Source organism: Camellia sinensis, chromosome 15 (genome assembly GCF_055761805.1).
Source record: "Camellia sinensis isolate YWXY chromosome 15, ASM5576180v1, whole genome shotgun sequence".
Lineage (NCBI taxonomy): Eukaryota > Viridiplantae > Streptophyta > Magnoliopsida > Ericales > Theaceae > Camellia > Camellia sinensis.
In genome coordinates, this window is record NC_138975.1 from 50,655,054 (window position 1) to 50,681,344 (window position 26,291).

A 26,291-nucleotide genomic window follows, 5' to 3' on the forward strand; every position below is an offset into this window, starting at 1 on the left:
ATTGTTAGAAACAAGAGTTTAAACACTAACAAGTATTTGAGAGAGTTCAACCTTATTCCATAAAATGAAGCAGATAGCTCTATATAATAGCTTTACAAAGAGTAACCACAAAGCAGAAAAACAGCCCACGTTTTTAACCAACCTAATTACGTGGTAACAAACCAAATACCAAGTCAAAATAGCACATACTCCCTAAACAATAGGGATTTATTGAAACAAATAGTAATTAATCACAAAAAATTCTAATTGTAGCCCAACAAAGACATATTGTTATTGTGGAACTAATATGATACTATATTTATGTTTTTATGAAATTAAAATATTATATATATATATATATTTGATTATGTGAATTCATATTCCTAAACCGATCCAATACGTTTTTAAATGGATTGGTTCGGATTGGTTGTACGATTTAAACGGATTAGATTAATTCTAATTTTTCAAGAGTCGTAGATATCGGATTGATCCTGATTTTACTCCAATCCAGACCATGTTTACCTTTACATATAATATTGTCATAATTTATTAATTTAATTTGATTGGATCATATGAATTATTAAAAAAAACTATAAGTGTACAACTTACAAATATAAGTTTAGTAAAAAATATGTAACATGATTCAGTTTGATTTTAATTGGCAAGATTTAAGTGTAGGAATGAGAAGTAATTTTAATTTTTTAAAATAAATCTAATTCGCACAAATACGTTGATCAAAATCTGTGAGGGTGTGTTTGTTTGGACGGATTGGATAATGGGGGATTGCAATCTATCAGACTGTTAGTCTTGGGATACATTCTCCCGGACTATTTGGTTAGATTAGATTTGTATCCTATATTTGTTTAGTCATGAGATTAGATGTATTGATTGAACTATTTTTAGTGAATCCAATGTTTGGTTAGACGGACTGGATAAGGATAAATGTTCAAAAGACTATTTTACCATTGTAATTTATAATTTTTATTTAATATATAATTTTAAATTTGTAATCCATAATTTATAATTTATAATTTAACAATACTAAAAAAAATTTAATTTATAAGGCCATAATTTTTAATTTACTATTTTCAATTAAATTAAATTTATAATTTATATTTTTTATTTAATATATAATTTTAAATTAACGACAATAAAAAATAATTTTATTTAATATATAAATTAAATTTTCAACAACACTAAAAAAATTTAATTTATAAGGCCATAATTTATAATTTATTATTTTTAATTAAATTTAATTTATAATTTATATTTTTTATTTAATATATAATTTTAAATTAACAACACTAAAAAAATAATTTTATTTAATATGTAAATTTAATTTTTTTAACAACACTAAAAAAATTTAATTTATAAGGTCATAATTTTTAATTAAATTTAATTTATAATTTATAATTTTTTATTTAATATATAATTTTAAATTAACAACACTAAAAAAATAATTTATAAATGTTTGAAAGACTATTTTATCATTTTCTAATTGTTTGCTAAGTAATAGCATAGGGGTAAAATAGACATTTCAGAGTCTAATCCTATAGAATACCAATCCCACCCCTAATGGGATATGATAGTCCCACAAATATGAGGAACTATTAATCCGAAGCAAAAAAATTAAAACAAACAATGGACTATTAATCCGGTAAAACTAATAGTTCAATGTCACGCCCTAATCCTTCAAAACAAACATACCTGAGTGATTTTGAAAGTTAGTTAAAAATTGAATTTTTAATTTTTTTTTTCTAATTTTTTTTTTTATCCTTTTATATATTAAAAATTATGAGGAGTGATATAACTTTTAACTGGGGTTGTCAAATTGCCCCACAATTATTGTCGGCAGGGTGAGCTCGGCTCGTTCAAATGATGACCCAGCATACAAACAAGAAGAAACAACTGGTGATGGAATGAACAGTTCTCTGTGAGTGGAGTGATGTGAGAGAGACCCTACAAATCACAGAAAAAGCTAGACAAATCTACAGCTGGGTGCTGCTGTTGCTGTCTATTTGCTTACTCAATTCACGCTATCCGACACCACGGTGTCCACGATTTGAATCGATTAGTATTTGATTTGGATTTTTGTACTTTGTCACCAAATTTCAATTGGAATTGAGAGATTGATGATGATGGTGATGGTGGTGAATTGGCAGAGGAAAGGGTAGTAGTAATAGTAGTAGTGTGGTTGGGGATGGGAAGGGGCTCGGGGTCGGAATCAAACTCAGACGGGTGGGGCAGAGCTCGGGGATTGGTGTTGAAGACGCTGGTGCTGATCGGAGGCGCAATCTTGCTCAGGCGTCTCACCAAATCCACCACCGGCTGGGACCATACTCGTATCGTCGCTCGCTCCCTCACCGGCGACAAGGTACTCTCTCTCTCTCTCTATACATATATGTATGTACATGTGTATGCATATTTATTCATAGGCAAACTTCACTTCACTTTACCCCCATGTTTGGGCCATGGCGGTTTACCCCTAACGTTTAATCGACTACTGTGCACCGTAAAATATTCCATCTAATACTTAACAGATATAAGGAGTTATATGCCTATTTTCAAATTTCAAGGTAATTGGCACATGAAATTAAATAGAGATTAAATCACACATAGAATAAAACACAAGGTTAAATTGCATTTTGTCTTACAAACAAATAACAAAAATACAGGTATTTTAATCTTTTTCATTAAATTGTAACCACAAGGGGTTATGGGATTGTTTTCAAATGTTAGGGGTAAGCCAAACATGACCCAAACGAGAGGGGAGTAAAGTGAAGTTTGCCCTTTATTCATTTCATTTTTAGCACTTTTCTGTTGATTCATTTACTTGTCTGTGATACTTATTGGTATCTACTGTGTTAATTTGCTAGTACTCCAGAGAGCAAGCATTTAGAGACCCTGATAATTACTTCAATTTGAGGTACTATGATTTTTACAAATTCCTTGTTTTACTTCCGAAGTACCAATGCCTAATTCAAATTTAAATGGCTTAAATGTGGCTGTGTGTTTGTATACCTATCTAATATTATATATATATATATATATATATACTAGCAGTGGCAAATGCATCGTGTTTGCAATTTCACAGTTATATCTGTCAATGGTTTGATGATTGATGGGTGATTTGATGAATGATAAAAACCTTCAGCAGTTTTGGCCAGTTTGATGATCCAGTTATTGGATGTGGTAGCTATTGAATTTGAGGAGTTTTATTGGAAAACCAAAAGAATGTGGCAGTTTGCACCAACAGAGGTGTAGGTTTTCTATAATAGAATAGATATCAATGACTTCTCTAGAAAATGTGTATTTCATTATTTTCAAGTGAGCTTAACTTTGCTCTAGTGCTGGTACTTGTGATTTTTATTCCTTTGCATTGAGCATCCTTGGTAATTTTTCAAGTCCTCGATAACATCACTTGTTCTAGATGAGCAATTGTTAGTTTTTCTGTTTTTCTTTTTTGGGTTATAAATTAGTGGCAGCTGATTTGTTAAACCATTCTTCATGTTTGATGATGCTCTGCAAGAACTCAAAAACCTTCGACCTTGGTAACCGTATAATTGGTGTTTTGAAACTACTTTTTCCCTGCTATAGAAATGCAAACAATCAAGGCTGGACATTGGTTTTGAGAGCAATGAGTGCTTACAATGTGTTGTTTACAAATTTAGAAGATTTGTTTGAAGGGTTGAGAGCTTTTTCTTTCATTTTTGAAGATGGCTTTCATGCCCGGCTGCAGAGATGGTGGATGGTTCAAAGGTTTTATATTATGAACAAGTTAGTATATCAACTGATCAATTTTTGCATCCTAATTTTATTGAGAAATTTTGGCTTAGTGAGGTATATCTTTTGTTGGCACTTGACAGGCCTTTTGGAGGACGCCTCATAAGCCCTTTCGTCAGGTATGCAACATATTACATATCCTTATCATCCGTCTAACCAAGCTGCACACCTTATATTAGTTATTTTTATGCATGTGTTCTATGTGTAGTTTGTGTTATTTTTCTTGTTGTAATTGAATTTTGCTAAATTATAAAGCAGCAAGACCATATTTTTATCCTTTTGAGTACTTGTAATGATTTTCTTCATGTTTAATCTACAAGCATACATTTTAGTCTATAATTCTAGTAATATATGCAAGCATACATTGTGTGGGTATTAGCAAATAAAAAAAATGTGGGGACTAACCATTTTACCCCCCCAAAAAAATAGTTGTTGTGATTATATATACAACAATACTACATACCTAGTATAGAACATCTATGGATTAAATTCATTCTGGGTAGCCACACATCACACCAACTTTGAATCTACACCATACACCTTACTTTTGAGGTAAAAATTCTTGGTAGGTAGCATTTCCCATTTGCATAAAGGGCCCCATTTTAAAACTTCGCCTAGGTCCCCAAAGAACTCAGGACCAACCTTGCGTGCTTTCTACATGTTATCTTCTGGTTTTCTTCAGATTTTTTCTTTCTTTTCAAGTCACATAATTAGTTTCGTAGTGTACTATAGTTCCTTTACGCTCTATTGGGAACTTGGATTTAGTAAGGTAAAAGAACAAAGAAAGGAAAGTGGGAAGCAAAATTATTTTAAATGCTTTCATGTTTTTCCTCCTACCTAAAAAAAAAAATGATAGATTAAAATGTTTTCTTAAAATGACAATAAATCATAGAAAGAAAATGATATGTTATATGAGAAAATTTCTGATGTACTTTCCGTATATTTTTTTTCTCTATTGTTTCCCTTGTTAACTAAACAAAGAAAAACAATTTTCTCTGCATTTTCTTTTCCTTTTCCCTCACCAAATCCATGAAGCAAACACACCATTAGAGAAATAATTTAGAACAGTATTTGTGTTTTCCGCTGTTAGAATTTTCAAGGAAGCTTTTATTTTAGTTTTTCGTAATGTTTTTTATTTTTAGTTTTTTGTAATGTTTTCCCCATAATGATTTGTAAAACTCTGTTGTTGCAGAGATTTTTCATGGTGAAGCCTTGTCCAAAGGAGATGAAATGTGATGTTGAGGTAGTGTTCAAGTTTGTCAGCATAATTTTTCTTATGCAATACATTGATGTGTTATGACAATTTAAAATTTAGGTTTAGTAGAGGGATGAGGATTAAGAGATTTGATATTTTAAAGTTTGTTACTTCGCTCTTTTCACTTCAAATAAATTTGACTGCATCTTCTTCTAAGAAAAAGCACACGAGAACTTCATGGTAGTTAGAATTTTTTTTCTGTCTTTCAAGAACTTCGTACCTTGTTGTGGAGAAGAATAACATGCTTTTTTCTCTAACTTATACTTAATGGCAGCTTAGTACATATGCCATCAGAGATGCAGAGGAGTACAAGAACTATTGTGATCGCCCAAAGGACCAGCGACCACAGCCCGAAGAAGTTATTGGGGTAAGCTTTCAGGCAAATTAAGACAATCCAAATGCATGTACTTGGATTCTCTAACTCTATGTTCGGCTACAAAGATGTTTGCTTATGATGGATGCATTGTATTTGTATCTTTCACTGAGAATGGGAAATTTTGATTCTACTTTTGCAAATTATGGCTTTAGTTTCTAAAGGAAAAAGGTTCCACAAACTTCTCATGAAACCAATGTTAAGGACCTATAGATGCATGGATCATCAATTACAGCTCTTAGATGTCTAAGTATATATTAGTCAGTCAATACATGTTCATATTAGTCAAGTCCACCTCTCACCCCTACTCCCACAACCCTGGAATAATTTTCCACGCTGACACATATACTTGGTTTCGTAATGGCATACCTTGACACTGTACAAATTTTGAGAGATACCGACAATCACTTTATTCATCTAAGATTGCATTGCCCTGCCATTATCTGCATTAGAAATTAAAAAGATGCGAAATATAGAAAAGCTAGGACTATGCAAGAAAAGTAAAACAGTCTGCATGCTTTGCATTTTCTAAGTGGACAGTTGTTGTGGAATATCCAACAAAGAAAAGGTGATCAATTTTTGTGATTGATGGAGTACGAAGCAATCATTTACTAGTCAAATGCCCCATATTACGGAATCAATTATCCAAGCAAGGGAGAAAATGGAATTTAAGATAAGAAAGTGAATGGTAGGGAATGCTTACCATTTTTTGCATTTTTTTTTTAAATTATAAAGCAAAGGAAATATTACCAAGCAAACATCACATATTTGGTATCAAGAAATTTTGTTCGCGGCTGCTTGTGGTCTGTTTTTCTGCTCTATAGTTCTGAGATAACTTATAAAACTAATGTATCTTGCCTTCATATGATAAACTTGGAGTTTTAGAGTAGGTGAGTCAACTTCATTCACTTAGAAAGTTATCACTTGGTGTTGAAGGCAAGTAATTTACTTGCCTTCACCACCAGTGTGGTACATTTTCCAAACCTCAACCCATGTTAAATCCATATGATGAGGGGGCAACATTCACATGATTAAGAGCACTGAATCATGCAAACACAACCCACTCATTGAAAGGAGTTATTAGGTTGAAGGACAGCTAGGTCAAGTGGTGGGGTTTAGAATATAGAGTTGCCGATGTTAATGTCAGATACTGTACGGGGAGCAAATATTCAGGCAAGCCCATATTCCTTTCTTCCAAGCTCCGTTTCTGTCCGATCACCTGAAAGCACAATGTGGGTGAGCTACCCGGCGGTGTGTGGCCGGAAAACCCTTCTGACGATCTAATTAGCACACACCTTAGGGTAAAGAGAGAGGGAGGGTGTTTGAGTGTAGGAGTTCCTTACAAAGTGTTTTTTCGCGTATGGAGGGCGCAGACATGCTTATATACCCTCTGCACCCCATATCCACTCCCAGTCATCTCCTGACACGTGGCTTCGCTATCCCATCTGTCAGCATAAACCTTGCTGAACATCACCTAATCTCAACTGCCTGCCTTCTCAGCTGGAGCTCGGCAGCCAAGCTGCTCTATCCACGGCCGTGCTGTGCTTCACACCTAAGCACTTCACTGGCTAAGCCCAAGGAGGACCGGGCTAGGCGGCATCTCGGCAAAGCCTAGCCTGGGGCACCTCCTGTGGTCGGCCTTCCTGCCGATCAAACGATTACCTCGGCTGACCACGCCTTTTCGGGCGCCGGTCACTCAGCTTGACTGGCTCCACTATCGCCTGATCAAGCAGCTCGGTCCAACCGAGCACTGCCTTGCCGAGCAGCTTCTTTACGGTCTGGGGCGGCACATACTTGGCCCAACTCCTGCCTGGCCCAAGTCCTGGCAGCCCATCTCCGGGTGGATCGCCGGTTATCTCGGCCCCACGCACCGTTAGGCTCTCAACCTGCTTGGCCGTTACCTCGGCCCAATTCCAGATCATAAATCTCCCTCTCAATTGCCCCTTAATTCCGTCCGCTGAAACGTGACTGGGATTACCTATACTGACCGGGATAATCTTGTCCTCGGTCCGCGGTTTGCAAAATGGCGATCAGGCCGGTTATTATTCCTGGCTTCAGAACTTGCCCGGTTCAACTTCTCGATTTTTCATTCCTGTCTTCAAGACCAGCCCGGCTGGCTCCTCGGTCGTCGTCTCGCCTGACCTTCCTGTCGCTTCAACTCTAACGCTGCATTAATGGGAACACGTGTCGTCCTTTTATTCGCCCTCGAGCGGCTAACCCAGCCGTCTTTGCAAATTTGAATTTGGGCTGTTTCTTACCCTTTATAAACATGCCCCTGCCCTCTTCCTTTCGTTCTTACTGCCTCTCTTGCTTATCAAGCTTCACAGAGCTATTGTCCATCCTTTGCCGTTCCTGAACTCGAGCTCCAAGGTGGAGAACGCACTGCCCTAACTTGGTAAGTCCTCAAACTCCCCTTTTATCGTCATTTTCTTCGATATTTCACACATTAGGGGAGAGAAACGCAGCTTTTAGGATTCGGGCACCAAAAACCATCCCAAACCCTCCATTACTCATTGTGTTCTTCATTTTTCCTGAAGAACACTGAAGAACAGGGGCGGACCGGGCTCCTGGTCTTCATTTGATCCAAAAAACCTTTGTAACCGAGCAAATGACATGTTTGTCAGAACCGCAGCAAAAACCGAGATAGCAAAAGGAATTGGTCGCTCAACCGGGCTAACATCTGGTTCGCTTGGGCGACCGAGCTCCTTAGTTAGCTTAGGAAACCGAGGTGGTTTGGCACTCTTCATGACCGAGCTAAAGAAAAGCTCATTTTGCGCGACCGCGCTCACACTTACACTTGCCATCCTTTTCCTGCAGAGTCCAAGGGGACCACTGTCCATTCCTCAGGCCCTCAAGACTGAGCAACTACCAATTGCCACTGTGCCAAACACCTCAGCTGAGCTACCTTAGTCCGGCCACAAATGGGGAAATTCCGCTTCCTAGTGGATACTCCGGCCGCGCTAGCCACGTTCAGATAGGAGTACGGCATCCCGGCCGACGTCCATCTCGAACTGGCTAAAGAGGAGACAACACCTTGGGGCAGACTAGACCAATGCCCCTTCACCGTGCTGTCAATAGTAGAAGGAGGCCTCCGCTTCCCAGTCAATCCCCTGATGACCGAGTTCCTGCGCCGAACCGGGCTAGCACCAACCCAAGTATCCACCAATACCTACCGGATAATAAACGGCGTCCATGAACTGAACAATCGGCTAGGCACCAACTTAGGTCTAGCCGAGATATTGAGGCAATACACGATGGGTCACACCGGTGACGGCCTAGCCTATTACTTGAAAATCAGACCGGGCAAGGAGAAAGTTGTAATCGGCACCCCGGATAAAGATTTGCACGATGACGATTTTTTCTGGGTGTCGGGCAATTACGAAACAGCCGAGGTACCGGGCTGGTTTATAAACAAGAACTTCGGTTCCTCATGTAAGCCGCTCAAACTTGCTCGGTCAGCTTACCTCTTTATTCTGTAATTAACCGGTTTTCCTGTTTCTTTTGCAGCAATCCAAGTCTTGCAAGCCAACTATCAATTTCCCAACGTAGAGGCAATTCGGACCGTGCTTCGTTATTCCCACCGAGATTGCAACGATTTGCTCGGTTACACCCCAACCTACATGTACTCTGCTCCGCGCCGGAGTAGAGTAACAGACTTCCTCCGTGCTCCATTGCCACCTCCAGACCCTACCCTTCCTGGCGTCCCCTTAATCCGGTTAACAGACGAACAAGAAATGGCCAAAAGAAGCCGAATCAAAAACCTTCTCACTGCAACCTGGGCCGAGATACCGAGCGTCGTCGCCCGTTCCCCGGCTGCCGGTCAATCAAGTGCCGCCGTGGTCGCCTTAGCTTCTCCAGCCGCCGGGCAGTCTAGCCAAGAAACACACCGGGCTGGCAAAAGACCACAGGCAGATCCCTCTGCTGAGCTCGTCGCCGAACTGACTACCGAGCAACCTGCCGACAGGGTCAGCCCCATCCCAGCATGGCGGCCGCAGTTGAAGCACCGGGGCAAAGAGATCCCGACAAATGCTTCGGTCAAAGGTGACAAGGAGCATTTGCTTGCCTTCGACCTCTCAAAGGCTCTGCTGCTGCCCAGCGACGTGGTTGGCAGCGACCACGTTCCTGACACCCGGCTGGTCAAATCCGCCGTGAAGTCCATGACCAGGGTAAGAATTTCAATCTTCTGCTTCAATTTTCACAAGTGTTTGCACGGTTTTGTTCTTTGATCAAATTCTCATTTTGCAGGCCATCCAAAAGCAGCACTTGGTCATGGAGCGCATCCACAGACTTCGGCAGAAGGCGAGTGATACCGCAAGCCAAGTCGAAAGCCTCCAAACCGAGCTTGGCCGAGCAAAGTCATCGCTCGAAGCCGCCAATTCCGACAACAACAGGCTGCTCGGCCAACTTGAAGCAGCCGAGAAAGAGAAGGACGAGCTCCAGGCCGAGCTTGACGAGCTGAAGAAGTCCAGGAAAAAAGACTGCGAGGACGCCAATAACGCCGGCTTCAACGAAGCCGAGGAAAACTACAAGAAACAAGTCTTCGCCACCCAGGACATTTACTTCAAGGCTGGATGGAAGGCTGCCTGTCAACAGCTCGGTCAGGGTCCTGACACTGACGTGTTTGCCTTTCCACCGGCTGTCTTTTTACCGACCTACCTCATTCCATATGCCAATGACGTCTTCAGCGCGCTGCAAGCTGAGGCCGAGGAAGGACTTCAAGAAGAGGACGAGGGCGAAGCTGAAGGAGAGGACCAAACCGAACAGGAGCAGGCCGGCCAGACTGGGACCGGTGTCCAGGACCCAACTGCCACGGTTAACCTGGAGGCTGATGAGGAATTCCCTGATCTCTCCCCCCTAGCTTAGGTTTCTTTTTTCTGTTTCTGTAAATGTAACCGGGCTAAGTTTCCCACCTTTTGTATGAACTTTTTGTCAATGAAAAGCTTTGATTTCATCAAGTGTTTGGACGGTCGTCATCAATTCCTTTTTCAGCAACACATCTCGGTATAAATTGTAAAATCGAACATAACACCCAAGTTGAACTCACCAACTTTTTCAACCGGAATAAATCAACTCGGTTGGGAATCCTAAGCTGGGCAAAACACCAACTCTTCCAACCGGAGTAAATCATCTCGGTTGGGAATCCGAAGTTGGGCAAAACACCAACTCTTCCAACCGGAGTAAATCGTCTCGGTTGGGAATCCGTAGTTGGACAAAACACCAACTCTTCCAACCGGAATAAATCATCTCGGTTGGGAATCCGAAGTTGGATAAAACACCAACTCTTCCAATCGGAATAAATCATCTCGGTTTTTACATTAAAACAACAGTCTAAGTGCTAAAGCAAAATTACTTCTATATATTGACAAAAAGAATTACATTCTGAAGTGCAAGTCAAAAAATTCCTTTGTACAAGAAAAGAAAGCAAAAGCTTAAAAATAATACAGTTTCAGGTTGGCCGCATTCCATGGCCGGGGTATTGCTCTTCCCTCTAGATCCTCCAAGTGGTAAGCCCCCTTGCCCGCCAGACCGGTGATCTTGTAGGGTCCTTCCCAATTTGCCCCTAGTTTGCCTTCACCTGGCACCAGGGTGTTGCCCATAACTTTCCTCAAAACCCAATCGCCAACTTTGAACGGTCTGGGGTGCACCGTCTTGTTGTACTTTCTTGCGAGCTCTTGTTGGTAGGCGGCCACATGGATGAGGGCCTTCTCCCGCCGCTCTTCCACTAGGTCCAGCTCCAGGGCAATAGCCTCGGCATTCAGTTCGGGCTCAAAACTCTCGTTTCTTAGGGTGGGCATGCCAACTTCCAAAGGTATGATCGCCTCCATGCCATAAGCCAAAGCAAATGGAGTTTTCCCGGTAGATCGCCGCGGGGTTGTTCGGTATGCCCAAAGGACGCTGGGTAATTCCTCGGCCCATTTTCCCTTTGCCTTCTCCAGTCGCTTCTTCAATCCATTCAGTATAGTCTTGTTCGATGCCTCGGCTTGACCATTGGACTGCGGGTAAGCTGGAGTGGAGTTGTAGAATTCAATCTTCAAATCTTCACAAAATCCTCTGAATAGGCGACCGTCAAACTGGGTGCCGTTGTCAGAGATAAAGATCTTGGGGACGCCAAACCGCGTGACCACGTTCTGCTAGACAAACCGCTTCACGTCTCTCTCTTTGATTGTTGCCAAGGGCTCAGCTTCAACCCATTTTGTGAAGTAATCTGTGGCTGCAATGAAGAATTTCCGGTTGCCCGGTGCTGTTGGCAGTGGCCCCACTATATCTAGCCCCCACATGGCGAAGGGCCAAGGATTGGTGAGGGAAAGAAGTTCCCTGGCAGGCTGATGGATCTGATGGGCGAACTTTTGGCATTTTTCGCACTTGCGAACGTACTTTTGTGCGTCGGCCTGCATGCACGGCCACCAGTATCCCTGCGAAATAGCTCGGTAGGCCAAGGACCGGCCCCCTATGTGGCTGCCACAAATGCCTTCGTGAATTTCGTACAAGAAGGCCTCCACACTACGCGGGTGCACGCACTTTAGATAAGGACCAGTGAAGGACTTTTTATACAACGCACCAGATGGAGAGAGCCAAAACCGCTCTGACTTCACCCGGACTTTGTGTGCTTCTTTCTTGTCAGTTGGTAGAGTCCGGTCTCTGAGGAACAAGATTAAGGGGTCCATCCAGGAAGGACCTAACGCGGTGCAGAGTACATCCGTCTGCCCGGCGTCTTCAATGCTTGGCCGTGGAAGAAAGTCAATTAATAGGGGGTTTGGAGACGTACTATCTACCATCGAAGCGAGGCCGGCTAGCTCATCAGCTCGACTGTTTTCTTCACGGCCAATCTGTTGTACTCTAATTGCCTAAAACTGCTTAAAGTGTTCCCTAACCAGAGCTTGGTACTTCGCCATTCTGTCATCCTTTGCTTTGTAAATCCCAGAGACTTGGTTAACCACAAGCTGGGAATCACTGTACACCAGTAGCTCGGCAGCCTTCATTTGAATAGCGCTCTTGAGCCCGGCGAGAAGGGCCTCGTACTCAGCCTCGTTGTTAGATGCTGGGAAGCCAAGCGTGATAGAATGTTCGATGGTTAGGCCATCCGGGGAGATAAGAACGATACCTAGGCCGGCACCATGACGGTTGGACGCTCCATCAACAAAAAGCTTCCACATTTCCCCCACAAAAAGCTTCCAGCAGTCTGATGGGTCTTGAGAGTTACGAAGGGCAATGGGATCACAGTTTCTTGGCCGTCTGGTTTCAAGTTCCGTGTTGATTGGTTCCACTTCAGCCCCCCTTGGTGATTCGGCACCGGACTCAGCAAGTCGGTCTACAATGCTTAAGTCCGTAGGCGAATCATCAGGTTGCGGTATTATGTCGGCCGCAGGCTCTGTGCTGAGTAGTTCCAGTACTTCACCCTCTGACGACGCGGTACCGGACAGAGTGGGTGGGACAACAATACTCGACTCCGTCATCGCGTCACCAGTTGGTTGAATTGTACAAGTTGAGGGTACTACGGTGGGGCGCGCAAATTCCGCGTTGGCAACTCCACCCAGTTGTGGTATCTCGGTCAGGCTTGCAGTCCCTTCTTTTTCTGCCGCGGCAATATCGACCGGGCATACCGAATGAGTTCCTGGCGAGAATTTAGCAACGAAATCGGCCAAAGTTTGGGCCTTTATGGCTGTGCGCGGTTGGAACTTTACATCAAACTGTCCCAATTCGACCGCCCACTTGAGAATTCGGCCTGAAAAGTCCGCCCGTTCAAACAAGGCCTTAAGGGGAAACTCGGTCAGTACGATGATGGTATGGGCGTGAAAATAATGCGCCAACTTCCTTGAAGCCATCATCAACGCCAACGCAAGCTTTTCCAGCGGCAAGTACCTCGTCTCAGCCGGCAGCAAGGTCTTACTGACATAGAAAATTGGGAGGTGCTTGATTCCTTCAGCGCGGACTAGCACCGCACTGACTGCGTGCTGGGAGACGGCAAGGTAAAGGTAAAGTTCCTCATCCGGCTCTGGTGTAACCAACAGTGGCGGGGAAGACAGATATTCCTTGAGCTCGGCCAAAGCTCGGTCACACTCTTCGTCCCACGAGAACTTTGACTTCAATGCTTGAAAGAAAGGGCGGCAGCGATCTGATGATCGGCTTATAAACCGATTAAGCGCGGCGGCCATCCCGGCCAGATGCTGCACGTCCTTAGCCGAGCTGGGCTGCTTCAACTCTTGCACGGCTCTGATCTGAGTAGGGTCTGCTTCGATGCCTCGGTTCGTGACTAGGAACCCTAAAAATTTTCCGGATCCCACGCCAAAGGCACACTTTGACGTATTCAAGCGCAGCTTGTGTTTCTTTAGAATGGCAAACATCTCGGCTAAGTCGGACAAATGGTTTGCCTCATGTTGGCTCTTTACCACCATATCATCGATGTAAGCCTCCATTGTCCGGCCAAGCAAAGGAGCAAACATTTTGGTCACCATCCTCTGAAAGGTTGTCCCGGCGTTCTTCAAACCAAAAGGCATGACTCGGTAGCAGAAGAGTCCCCTTGGAGTCGTGAAAGAGGTGATCTCTCGGTCAGGCCCATGCATGGCGATCTGATGGTAGCCGCGGTAGGCATCCAAGAAACTGAGCCTATTATGTCCAGCCGTCAAGTCCACAAGCTGGTCAATTCGCGGCAAAGGGAAGCTATCTTTGGGACAGGCTCGGTTGACTGTCTTATAGTCGACACAAACTCGCCACTTTCCATTCTTCTTGGGCACCACTACTGTGTTGGAAATCCACCGAGGGTAGTGCACTTCCTGAATTGCTCGTGCCTCAAGCAGGTTCTTCACCTCCTCTGCAATTACCTCGGCGTGATGCAGTGCCGATCTCCTTGTTCGCTGGATGACTGGCTTTGCTCCAGGGAAGACGTTGAGGTGATGGCAGATAAAACTTGGATTGAGGCCCGGCATGTCATAAGGCGACCATGCAAAGACTTCGATGTTAGCCATCAAAAACTCAACCATCTCGGTCCTCTCTTGGGCAGTAAGGCTGGAATTGAGCAGGAAGAACTTATCCGGCCGCTCTATATCGAGTCGCACCTCAACCAAGTCCTCCGCAGCTTTGTCCTCTGCCTTAGTGCCCACATCCTCCAGAACTCCTCGGTCTTCCGGTCCTTCTATCATTTGCACGAAGCCTTTGGCAGCTCGGCTGCCGTTCACCGCCACGAAGCACTGTTTGGACATGACTTGATCCCCCCAGATCTCCTCGATTGCCCCCATAGCCGAGGGGAATCTCATCACCTGGTGGTAGGTCGACGCTACAGCTTGCATAGCATGAAGCCATCCCCTTCCCAGGATAAGGTTGTACGTCGAAGGCACTTGTAGCACCCAAAACTCCACTTGCTTGACCACGGATCCCGCTTTAACTGGCAGGATAATCTTTCCCAAGGGCCAAGGGCCACTCCGGTTGTGAGTTGAATCCAACCAGTGGCGAAGTTGCCGGAGCCAAGTCTGTCTCCCGGAGTTTGAGCTGCTTGAACGCATCATAATACATGATCTCGACCGAGCTTCCCTGATCGATCAAGATCCGTTTAACATCAAATTCCTTGACGCGTAGTGTTACTACTAGGGCATCGTTGTGCGGCGTCTGGATACGCTCTAGATCCCTTGAGGTGAAACTAATCACGTCTTTCTCTTCGGTCTTCCCCCTTTTGATGGCAGGCTGTACCGACAAAACTTCCCTCATATGTTCTGCCTTTTTTATCATGCCCCGGAGTTCGCAAACACGCTCCGGTTCCACGATACCGTGGATGACATTAATAACTCCCTGTGGTGGTGCGTCTCGGTCATCCTGTCCCCTGGGATCGATCGGAGCCTGATTCGGCTTCACGCCGCCATCAATGTACAGGTCTAGGTGCCCGGCCGCGACCAGCTCTTCTAAGTGTTGCCTTAAAGGCAAACAATCCTCAGTCCGGTGGCCTCGCTCCCGATGAAACGTACAACGATACCGCGGATTGTAGCCCTTTTGTCCATCGCCCAACTTAGCAGGAAACCGGACATACTCCTCGTCTCGGATTTCACTAAGTATGCGATAAATTGGAATCTTGAAGACCGTGGTGATGCCAGTCCTTGCCTTCAATCTTCTGTTGGCATCCGCAACATCATCTCGGGTGTAGTCATCCCGGTCGTTTCGACATCCTCTACCCCGGTTCTTATGATTCGAGCCACGGTCTGATTCCTCTGCGCTGTCACTTGAGCGGCTGAACTCTTGCCCAACTGCGTGCACTTTGCCTGCCGTCTTCTTGTCCGTTGCTACCGGAGTTGACTTCACGGTAGATGCTGACGCATCATCCTCGACCCGGATGTGCTCATTGATGCGCTGCATGAGCTGGCCCATGGACATCGGTTAGTGCATGGTGAGCGAGTCCCGCAGTCTATGTCCGACCGGGAGACCACGCTTGTATTGAGTGATTGCAAGGTTGACCGGGCAATCCAAGATCTCGTTGAAGGTCTCCCAATACCTGGAGTTATATGCCTTTAGCGTGTCGCTCGGTTCCATCTTGACACTAAGTAAATGATCGACTTCTTTCGGTGTTTTTGTGTTGGTTTTGAAACGCATCACAAAGGCTTCGGTCAACTGATGCCACTGTTGTATGCTCCCTTTCGGCAACCTCTCGAACCACTTCAAGCCCAGCTCGCCTAAACTCGACGGGAAGATCAGGCACATAAGTCCGTCATTTCGCCTATGTCCGGCCATAACTTGTCGGAAGTGGCTCACATGCATGTAAGGATCGGTTTTTCCGTCGTAGAGTGTGAACTTAGGCTGGTGGAAGCCTGCCGGAAGCGGTGTTGTTTCTATTTCCGGTGAAAAAGGGGTGGCGCTCAGCCTGGCCAGGTCCGTATCTACAAAGAGTGGTGCTGCTTGGCGGGGTGGAGGCATTTCGACCTCCTCGCTGGCGCGAACCCCATAAGATAGCCGTTGAAACGCCGGCACCCTTTGAGCCTCCCGACGGCGAGCTCGTTCCTTCAAGACTGCCCGCAAATCCTCTGAGTGAGCAGAATATGAGTACCTCGACGTCGTCACCGGACGCGAGGGCTGGTATGTGCTATCCTGCGTGCTGGAATTTTCTGCGCGAACGCCTGAATTATCAACTCTGTAGCTTTTGGTAATGGAAATGGATGGGGTGTGTCGCTGACTCCGACTGCCTGAACGGCGTGATGGGGTGCGCTCACTGTGGTCTATCACTCCATCTACACCCTTCCCCTTGACATGTCGCTTCAGTTCCTCCATCTCTGCCACCATTCGCTGGATGACGGCGTCCTGGTCCTTCAACGTATTTTCCAGACGTCTGGCGTGCGAGTCTCTTCTCCGCGGGTGACCGTTTGGACTGCGTGAATGACCATGACTTCTTCCACGCTTATCCCACGCGTCTCCCGACTATCCTCCGGTGGGTGTCTCCAAGTCCGCTATTAGATGGATGACGGGAGGTCCTTCTCTCCTTCGGGTGAACTCCGGGGTGGCTCCGTCTATGGCAGACAACGGAAACTCATCGTTGTTTGCCATGGACGGCGATCAGACGAGCCTGGAAGACAAGGTTTTGTCTGTCAAGCTTCCCACAGACGGCGCCAATTGTACGGGGAACAAATATTCAGGCAAGTCCGTATTCCTTTCTTCCAAGCTCCGTTTCTGTCCGATTACCTGAAAGCACAATGTGGGTGAGCTACCCGGCGGTGTGTGGCCGGAAAACCCCTCCGACGATCTAATTAGCACACACCTTAGGGTAAAGAGAGAGGGAGGGTGTTTGAGTGTAGGAGTTCCTTACAAAGTGTTTTTTCGCGTATGGGGGGCGCAGACATGCTTATATACCCTCTGCGTCCCATATTCACTCCCAGTCATCTCCTGACACGTGGCTCCGCTATCCCAGCTGTCAGCGTAAACCTTGCTGAACATCACCTAATCTCAACTGCCTGCCTTCTCAGCTGGAGCTCGGCAGCTGAGCTGCTCTATCCACGGCCGTGCTGTGCTTCATACCCAAGCACTTCACTGGCTAAGCCCAAGGAGGACCGGGCTAGGTGGCATCTCGGCAAAGCCTAGCCCGGGGCACCTCCTGTGGTCAGCCTTCCTGCCGATCAAACGATTACCTCGGCTGACCACGCCTTTCCAGGCACCGGTCACTCAGCTTGACTGGCTCCACCATCGCCTGATCAAGCAGCTCGGTCCAACTGAGCACTGCCTTGCCGAGCAGCTTCTTTACGGTCTGGGGCGGCACATACTTGGCCCAACTCCTGCCCGGCCCAAGTCCTGGCAGCCCATCTCCGGGCGGATCGCCGGTCATCTCGGCCCCACGCACCGTTAGGCTCTCAACCTGCTCCGTCGTTACCTTGGCCCAATTCCAGATCATAAATCTCTCTCTCAGATACTATTCTTTATATTGGAATATGCATGACTCCTTGCCATCACAGGACTTGGCTACTAAAATGTTCCAATGGTTCATTTCCTTGATACATGTGTAAGGGTGGCTAATATCTTTCTTCTTTGTTTCTTCTTGGAACTTAATATTTGCTTAAAACATAGCTGGAATGATAATTTAATTTAATTTAATTTTTCATTTATTTTGTTCTTTTTCATTTTTTGGCTCTTGCTTTAACCAGAAGGAGAATGTTATGTAATGGAGATTTCGGGCACCCCAACCCCTAACACAACAAAAAACTGTGGGATGGTATATAGATAATTTGGAAGGATGAAATCAATCATATAAACCTGATTTACGAACAATATCTATTTGTGTGAGCCATCAAATGGTATATCATGTTAAAATAAGTGCACTGGGCTATTGCATATGCAAGTGAAGCTCAAGGAAATTTGGCATGCTATCACTTGGAATAATGTTATGTCAAGGAACATTCTATACCGTGATGTGTAAATTTCAAACTAATAATAATCCTGGATAATTGCTGCTATTAACCTTAATCCTCTGCTAATATTTCTAGAACGATTTTGAGCCCACGTTTGAAAGTCAAATTTACCTGTTTTTAAATATTTATATATTTTTCATCTTAATAATTTTAGTACTACCTTTGGCAATTAATTTTACTGTGAGTTGTTTATATGATGTGTAGGATATTGCAGAACATTTGACAACAATATATCTCAAACGCTGTGAACGTGGCAAGCGCTGCTTATATGAAGGTTCAACTCCACCAGATGGATTTCCTAATTCTTGGGTATTTTCCTTTTGATCCTATTTTCATTGCTTTATCTGTTCTTTTTCCTTCTGGAAAATCTGTTCTTCATGGAAGCTGTAATACCATTCTGATCAGTTACCTCTCTCTGTGTCTCCCTCTCAATATATGACAGAATGGTGCAGCATACTGTACCTCAGAACTTTCAGTCTTGAAGAATAATGAGATACATACCTGGGATAGGGGCTATGATGATGATGGAAACCAAGTTAGTTGAACACTCGCTTATTTATTATTCCGTATTTCACTTGAATGTTTTTATTATTATTCTGTATGACAGCCTCTGATAATAGTTCTTTTATTTTGTTACAGGTTTGGGGAGTTAGAGGAGGTCCTTACGAATTCAAGCCTGCACCTGCTTCGAGTTTTGTTGATATGTTTCCTCTAAATTTTCCTCCTCAACCCATGGATAAAAGGATAGAGGGTTCATTTGTACTCCAAGAATGATCACCTCTCATTTACAGTCATGAATATGTAAATCCAACTTTATTTTAAATCTCATCTTTAATCAATGTTGCACACAGATAGTGTTCAAATGTGAGTATACTGGGGAATGAATGGGTTTCTTAGGCATGTGGACATATTTTGTCTATTTTGCAGTCTTCGTAGGCTGATATACCTGAAATTGGAATACATCATACATGAATAAAGATTTATGGATTAACTTAATTCTGTAAAATCACTTTGTGAGGCATACCAAGGGGCCTATCCCGCTGGTATTTTTGGAATAGGGGCAGCATCGAGTTGGAAGAGCGTTGCAGAAAGATCTGCAGTTTCCTTTTACACAAGGAGGTTGGTTAATATATATGTATATATATATATTTCTTTTGTGTGGTGAGTAAAAACATTTTGAATCTTCCCCTAAAGGCATTTGATCATAGCCTCATCATTATGTGCAAGCTGTCTGTAGAGTATTTTTGCATCTCAGGAGGGTTGTCAAGTGAATGGAGAATCTGTGTTATAGGGCTACTGTGATTGAGCATTTCTGAGTCTTTTATGAGTATGCTAGTTGTATCCTCTACCTGGGTTGTGACTTATTTTGCTGATGGTTGTGGAATATGGATATATATTTCTCTCTCTAGGCATGTTATTCATTACAGCTCATCTTTTTATAAGCCAAATCCATGTCTGCCCTTGCCCTTTTTATATGCCAAATAACCCATGTCTGTCCTTGCAAGGGCCTATTCTTGTACCCCACTAGCCGGTCAAAATAGGTCAAATTAGCTTCACTGATGCTATTTGGGATTGTTTTGTACAACTTATTAAGCTTTTTATAACTATTTTTATTTTAAAATTTTGTATTACAGTGTTTGCTATAGTTTTTGCTTATAACTTATAAGACAAAATAACTTAAATAAAATTTTAAAAACTGATCATTGGAAAATTGTACTTTTAGGTCATGTTTGATTCACAAGACTAATAGTGAAGTATTAATAATCCTATTAAAACTAGTATGGTATTCATAATCTAATTGAATTAATAGGATAAATTATCCATTGGATTAATAATCCCACTTTTACCCTATTACTAATATTCCTACAAATTTGTTGGATTAATTATCCATTTGGATTAATAATCCTAAACTAAAATGTTAAAACAAACACAGGTTAATTGAGCTCACGGATTAATAATCTCAATCCCATACTCTAATCCATCCAATCAAACATGCCCTTAGTTTTTACTTTTTGATTAGTGGCTTTCAGTTTATTGGAAACTTCACCAAATAGGCCCATTCTTATTGGTCTAGTAAGCCAAAAAGTGTGTGAATTAGATAAAATGCATATTTTATCAACTAATGCATTATTAAGCTTAGGCCCATACAAGGTATGTGGCTTAATGAAATCTATTTTTTTTACATTCCTCATGGATTTTGAATTTTTTCTCCAAGAAAATTGACAATTCAGCTCTGGGAAGGGCAGAGCAGAGCTGGAACATACAATGCATTACAAGTTTTATGAACAACAAAATTGAAACCAAAAAGGGAATTACAAGAATAACTCTCCATTCTAGAAGTCCAGCTTGGTGGTGGCTGTCATGCAAACTCAGTAAGTGCTGTTGAGGTAAAAGTATAAACCAGCCAGTGCAGCAACCCCAATCACAATTGCAATAGGCAATGCTTTCCTGTACCCAGTTAATTGAACATCATGTGAGAAGTTGATTCATATAAGCTTGAAATAGTTGTATTACGTGTTGCAAAGAATGTACAATCATTTTATTCTATTCAATCAATGTTCTTAGAGTACTTATTAACAAGACATGTAAAAAAACATGAAACATTATTTGAAAGAAAGAACCATTCTTACCCAATAGCTTCATCTCTCTGGAGCTCTGCCTTGCGGGCTTTTCGGACATCCGTGGCATTGGCATTTTTGGATACATCAGGTGCATATGCCCTAAATCTTCGTTTCGGAGCACCACAAACTGCAAAACGAAACAAAACAAACAATTTACAGAACTCGTAATGTTGGGTACACAATGCATCCCTTACTAACCGCTCTAAAATCAGGTCTGCAGGTACAAGTCATTGTTGGCTATACATAGCTTGTCAACGCTTTCAATTTATAAAAAATAAGAAACAAGTTTTCGTTTATTTTTAATAGAAAACTTGTTTGGTATAAAAAAATATTTTGAAAATAAATAAAAGTAAAATTAGCGAAACATATTTGATGAGTTGCCAAAGTTGGTGGATGGATGTGGTGACCTGTGGTTGGAAGTGTCTACTAGAGTTTGTGGTCAGATGTTGCTGAAGGTCACATGGTGGCTAGGACACCAAAAGGTAGCCAAAGATCACGACAGTAACCGGCCACTCGGCACAGAGTTGCCGGAGGTTGGCCGGAGCTCACTAGACATCAGCGGTGGGTGTTGGCCAAAGGTGGTAGATAAGAGGAAAAAGTGAAACCTTGTTTTTTAAAAAAAAAAACATGTGAAAGCATTTTTTTTTTTTCAAAAATTTTGAATATTTTGAAATCAATTTCATTTTTTTGAAAACAAAAAATAATATACTAAACAAGTTTTTGTTTTCAATTTTCAAAAAAATTAAAGACAAACAGAAAAAAAGAAACAAAAACGTTAACAAACAACCTGTAAAATTGTTATTACTAAGATTGCTCTAAAAACAGGCATGTAGATGCATGTAAATCAAAACGCTCCCTAAATTTTAGGGAAGACAGTGGAACTGAGTCCGACAGAACTAATGCAACATTTTATTTTTATTTTTATGATTAAGAACTAAACCTAGGTAGGGGGGGTCCTATGAACCCAATCCAGGCTTGTAAAATTCATAATTCAGAGGCCACCATAAGCCTATGAATTGGGCAAGTGGGAGGAGAATCGAACCTCAGACCTAGAGGATCCCCGTTGACCTGAAATGGCCTAAGACATTGTTTTCCAGAATCAAAATTCAGAAAGTAAGGCAAGTTTGATTATGATAAAGAACTGACTGAGAAATTAACTAAAAACATTTTCGAAGGTGAGAATTGTTGAACAGAGAAATTGAACATAAACTGAAATCAGAATAAAAATTGAAAAAACAACAAGGTTAGATTCATGGATTGATGATGAAAATAACACACACACACACACATATACCAGGACAGAAGTAGCTATCAGGTACTTTCTCAAATGGAGTTCTGTCATTGTAAATATACCTGCACTCACCAAGACAAAGATAACCACATTAAATCTCACAAAAGTTTAACAGTGTCTTCCTAAATAACTAAATTAGACTCTAAAAATGTCGTATATTTGAGTGAGAAACACAAAAGAAGAAAGATTCGAACCCGCAGTCCCGGCAAATATAGGCCTGCTTTGAAGCCACACGCATAGAGAACTTTGGTGCAGCAGCAGCAGAGACAGGAGCCTGCTGGGGAAACAATAAGTTAACAGATGGAGAAAAAAACGCTGATTTCAGAGCGAAACGATCTGATGGCCGTCTGAGGCCGGTGGTGGGAGATGATAGAAGAGGAGAAGCTGTTGGCAGGGACTGTGTGGCCTGGAGGGCCATTTTTGTAATTTTATTTTGGTGACTCTTTTCTTCTTCTTGTCTCAGTCTTTGTTTTGTTTTGTACAGTAGTTGGGAATGGGAAGAAGAGGTGATGGGGAAGATAAGAGACAGTGGTAGATTGAGGAGTAAACTATGCAGAAGTGTGTAGAATATTTAGTGTGGAAGCGTGGCTTTCATGCTCCCCACACAAACACAAGCTCTCTCTTTCCCTACCCAACTTTTTGGAACCTGCCTTATCTTTTTTAGATGGCCCTGTTTCCAACTCCCTGTTAGTTTTTAAATTTCTATTATCAAATGAATTTTGCTGATTTTTCTCCCCATAATATACATATGAATCACTAAACAAAACAGTAAAGAGAAAAAAAAGTAAATACACATTGTGGGAGCCGAATATATGAAACTCAATGTCCATTGGGCCATATAGGGTCAAAGCCCAATGGGCCATGGATAGGTCACCGAATAGCCATAGAGGCCCATGAGACCGAGCGTTCATGCCATAAGTTGAAGCCGAGTAGTCCAGGGGAGACGGAAGGGCCCTATTGGACCAAACTGCTAGGCCATCCCATAAAAGCATGGTGACCAGAAAAAGACTGTAAAAGAAGGGGACGAGCCTGAGAGAAGGGGCATGCAAAAAATAATAACTTGACCTCAAGTAAGATAGAATACCAAGGACCCAAAGATACAATTGATTAATCTATCGGAGTGAGAACTCCGGCGCCATTGACGGGAGTTGTATATCTATTTCAGGCGACATCAAAGGGATCTTTGAGGCCTACCTGGACCCAAGGAGTATTTCCTAAAATCCACTTCCCCACCACTGGTGCTGTCTGTGGGAATACTCAAACTCGTCTATGGCTAACCCACCATAGGATCCTTCGCTCATCGTAGATGATGTTATACCAAGAATAGTGTTCAGTTCGGCAAACACTCCTTGCAGGAAGATCCATGAACTTTGACTTAGTAACTCCTATGCCTTCAACTTCAGCGGAGGACACCATGCAGACTTTGACAAACCAAGCAAGACAAAACGAATAGTGGCTGGATGATATGGAAACTGATAATGAGCGTCTGCGACAGGAGTTGGCGAAGTCCCAGCATAATACATCCTACAAAGATCGGGGCCGATCGTCGGAGAAGAAAGTTACAAAACAACGCTGGCACCGGGGACATAAAATTAACAGTACGTCAAACTCATCACCCGAAGAACCCAGAATGAAAGGTCGAGTGGGTACCTCCAGCTCATTTGAAGGAAGTCCTTATGTTCGATGTGGGCGTAAGAAAAGAGGCGACGATTCGGAGTTAGATGACAAACACGATCCTTTTGTGCGACGTATTGCCAAAGCTGTCTTACCTAAAAAGCTCAAATCACCAACGTTTACTCTATATGATGGCAAGTCGAATCCTACAGACCACATTCGTCAGTACAAACAAGCAGTAACGTCACATGCAGATGATGAGGCGCTCATGTGCCGTAGATTTCCCAGTAGCTTAGGACTGTTAACTGTCAGGTGGTACTAACAACTCGAACATACTTTAATCAAGAGTTTCCATCAGCTTCAAAAATCTTTCAGGGCGAGATTCATCACTAATGAGATCCAGCCAAAGCAAGCAGATTCGCTATGGGCAATGAAAATTAAGACGGATGAAACTTTGCGTGAATATTCAGCGCGCTATTGAGAGTGCTTTAACATGGTTGACGATGATTGCAACGATTCCATGGCCACTACCGCTTTTAAGTTGGGGTTGCACCCTAATAGTCCACTCAGAGGTTCATTAACTAGACGGCCTCGCAAGATAGTCTGGGCCTTGATGAAGAAAGTTGAAGAGTATTGCAAAGTGGAAGATGATGTGATCCGAATAAAGGGTGGCCAATAAGTTGTGGAAACTATAGTACCTACCCTGGTACAACCATTGAGTATTGTGCCTCCAGAGAGAACCAGAAATCCGGAGTCGAGAGTTCAGCCAAGGAGGGATAGTCGCCGAGAATCTCGTCGGCCGAGCGAACAATTTCAGGTGGAAGATAGGCACCCAAGGCGGTCGGACAAGAAATACGTGGAACTGTCGGAGCCAATTAGCAAGATCTTGTCCAAAATCCAACACTTACTGTTCTTCAAGTGGTTGGCTAAGAAGATCGGACATCCTGATACGAGACGCAGAGATCGGAGGCATGAATACCACAAAGATCATGGGCATGAGACCGATAAATGCTATGCCCTAAAGAATCATCTAGAGGAATTGGCCTAAGATGGCTGATTACGCGAATAAGTCAGCGTCAAGCATGGTCCATCAAATGCAGTGGCCCTACGCCCAGATTTGCCTCTACTCAGCGTGATCCATATGATATACAGCTTACCGCATCCAAACAGGGTAAACACAACTTAGCTACAACAGTTAACCCCACCTAAGCCACAAACGTTGGCCAAACGGCCTCGACTGATGAACGAAATTAGTTTCTCTGATGCCGATCTCGAATGAGTGACCCTCCTGCACGATGATGCCCTTGTGATCAAATTGCATGTGACTAAGTTCGCCGTCGAACGCATCCCGATCGATCAAGGAAGTACTTCCGAGATAATGTATTACAAGACCTTCCACAAACTTGGTCTCAATGATTTAGATCTTCTCCCAGCTGATTATCCCCTATTTGGCTTCAACACCAATCCTGAATATCTCTTGGGGAAGATTAGATTACCGGTGTGCGCAAGTACCAAAACACAGGATGTGGAATTCCTGGCTGTCAAGCTTTCATCACCTTACAACTTGATCATGTGATGAACTTAGTTGCACGTGATGCAAGCCATACCAAGCACTTACCATCAGCTTCTTCGTTTCCCAACTCAACATGGAATCGAACAAATTTAGGGATCTTAGAAGTTAGCAAAGGATTGTTATCTTGTCGCCTCAACGAAGAAGCCTAGGGAATTGGAAGTAAACTCAATCGAAGTCTCTGACTGAGAGAGCCTCGAGGATGTGGGTAAGACACCGGCCGAGAAGGCAATAGAGGAGTTAGGCCGAGTCAACATCAATGATGAACCAAAAAAGTTTTTTTCTAGTTGGCACCTGTCTTAGTACAACCGAGCAACAAGAGATGGTCTCCTTCTTGCTTGGCAACATCGATGTTTTTGCATGGACACTTTACGAGATGCCAAGGATGGACTCCGATGTAGCCATGCATAGCTTGCATATTGACCCGAAAGCTAAACCAGTGGTTCAGAAGAGCTGTCGATCAGTTGTTGAGCATGCTTTGGTCGTAAGTGATGAAGTAGACAGGCTCCTGGAAGCTGGGACAATTTGGGAAGTAACCTATCCCACATGGTTGTCCAACACGGTGGTAGTGAAAAAGAAAAATGGATCATGGCATGTCTGTGTAGACTTCACCGATCTAAACAAAGCCTGCCCCAAGTGTAGACACCTCATTTTTGACTGCCCGCAAGACTTGGGCACTTTGTCCTGAGCACTCGATGATGAAAGTGACGTTGTCAATGGTTCAAATTTTCAACAAAGGAATTCGGTTTCGAGTTCTAAACACATCACAACCTTCCATACCAAGCTGTTTATATACCTCTAGACCACAAAAATCCATCTTATAGCACTGTGTCACCCTACACTAAGCTTGAAACAGAGGAACAGAGAGCACATTGGGACTCGACCGTGCCTTATTGGGGGCCAACCGTGGCCATTTGGGGCTGGCCGTGCCTTTTT

At 43.2% G+C, this 26,291-nt stretch overlaps 3 protein-coding genes across 3 annotated transcripts; 2 read left to right on the plus strand and 1 right to left on the minus strand.

Moving 5' to 3' along the window:
- Window positions 1-1,787: 1,787 nt before the first annotated feature.
- On the plus strand, window positions 1,788-19,255 carry CRL (crumpled leaf). Its single transcript, XM_028201545.2, has 9 exons — window positions 1,788-2,353; window positions 2,856-2,905; window positions 3,696-3,756; window positions 3,846-3,881; window positions 4,955-5,005; window positions 5,292-5,384; window positions 18,464-18,568; window positions 18,702-18,794; window positions 18,899-19,255. Exons 1-9 carry the CDS (start codon window positions 2,180-2,182, stop codon window positions 19,031-19,033), a joined length of 798 nt encoding a protein of 265 aa, XP_028057346.2. The 5' UTR covers window positions 1,788-2,179; the 3' UTR covers window positions 19,034-19,255.
- Window positions 6,474-10,345, plus strand: LOC114261303 (uncharacterized). Its single transcript, XM_028201542.2, has 2 exons — window positions 6,474-9,556; window positions 9,636-10,345. Exons 1-2 carry the CDS (start codon window positions 9,011-9,013, stop codon window positions 10,251-10,253), a joined length of 1,164 nt encoding a protein of 387 aa, XP_028057343.2. The 5' UTR covers window positions 6,474-9,010; the 3' UTR covers window positions 10,254-10,345.
- Window positions 19,256-20,345: 1,090 nt separating the features above from the next.
- Window positions 20,346-22,847, minus strand: LOC114261305 (Rubredoxin-like superfamily protein). Its single transcript, XM_028201546.2, has 4 exons — window positions 22,366-22,847; window positions 22,175-22,233; window positions 20,890-21,007; window positions 20,346-20,707 (listed from the first exon to the last, which is right to left on the minus strand). Exons 1-4 carry the CDS (start codon window positions 22,587-22,589, stop codon window positions 20,629-20,631), a joined length of 480 nt encoding a protein of 159 aa, XP_028057347.2. The 5' UTR covers window positions 22,590-22,847; the 3' UTR covers window positions 20,346-20,628.
- Between the last annotated feature and the right edge of the window lie 3,444 nt (window positions 22,848-26,291).

Coding starts and splice junctions, on each gene's coding strand:
- LOC114261303 (XM_028201542.2), top strand. CDS start 9,011: ATGTACTCTGCTCCGCGCCGGAGTAGAGTAACAGACTTCCTCCGTGCT. Junction 9,557..9,635: donor CCGTGAAGTCCATGACCAGG/GTAAGAATTTCA, acceptor CTCATTTTGCAG/GCCATCCAAAAGCAGCACTT.
- LOC114261305 (XM_028201546.2), bottom strand. CDS start 22,589: ATGGCCCTCCAGGCCACACAGTCCCTGCCAACAGCTTCTCCTCTTCTA. Junction 22,234..22,365: donor TATATTTGCCGGGACTGCGG/GTTCGAATCTTT, acceptor TGGTGAGTGCAG/GTATATTTACAATGACAGAA. Junction 21,008..22,174: donor TGATAGCTACTTCTGTCCTG/GTATATGTGTGT, acceptor TTCGTTTTGCAG/TTTGTGGTGCTCCGAAACGA.
- CRL (XM_028201545.2), top strand. CDS start 2,180: ATGGGAAGGGGCTCGGGGTCGGAATCAAACTCAGACGGGTGGGGCAGA. Junction 3,882..4,954: donor CTCATAAGCCCTTTCGTCAG/GTATGCAACATA, acceptor CTGTTGTTGCAG/AGATTTTTCATGGTGAAGCC. Junction 18,569..18,701: donor ATGGATTTCCTAATTCTTGG/GTATTTTCCTTT, acceptor AATATATGACAG/AATGGTGCAGCATACTGTAC.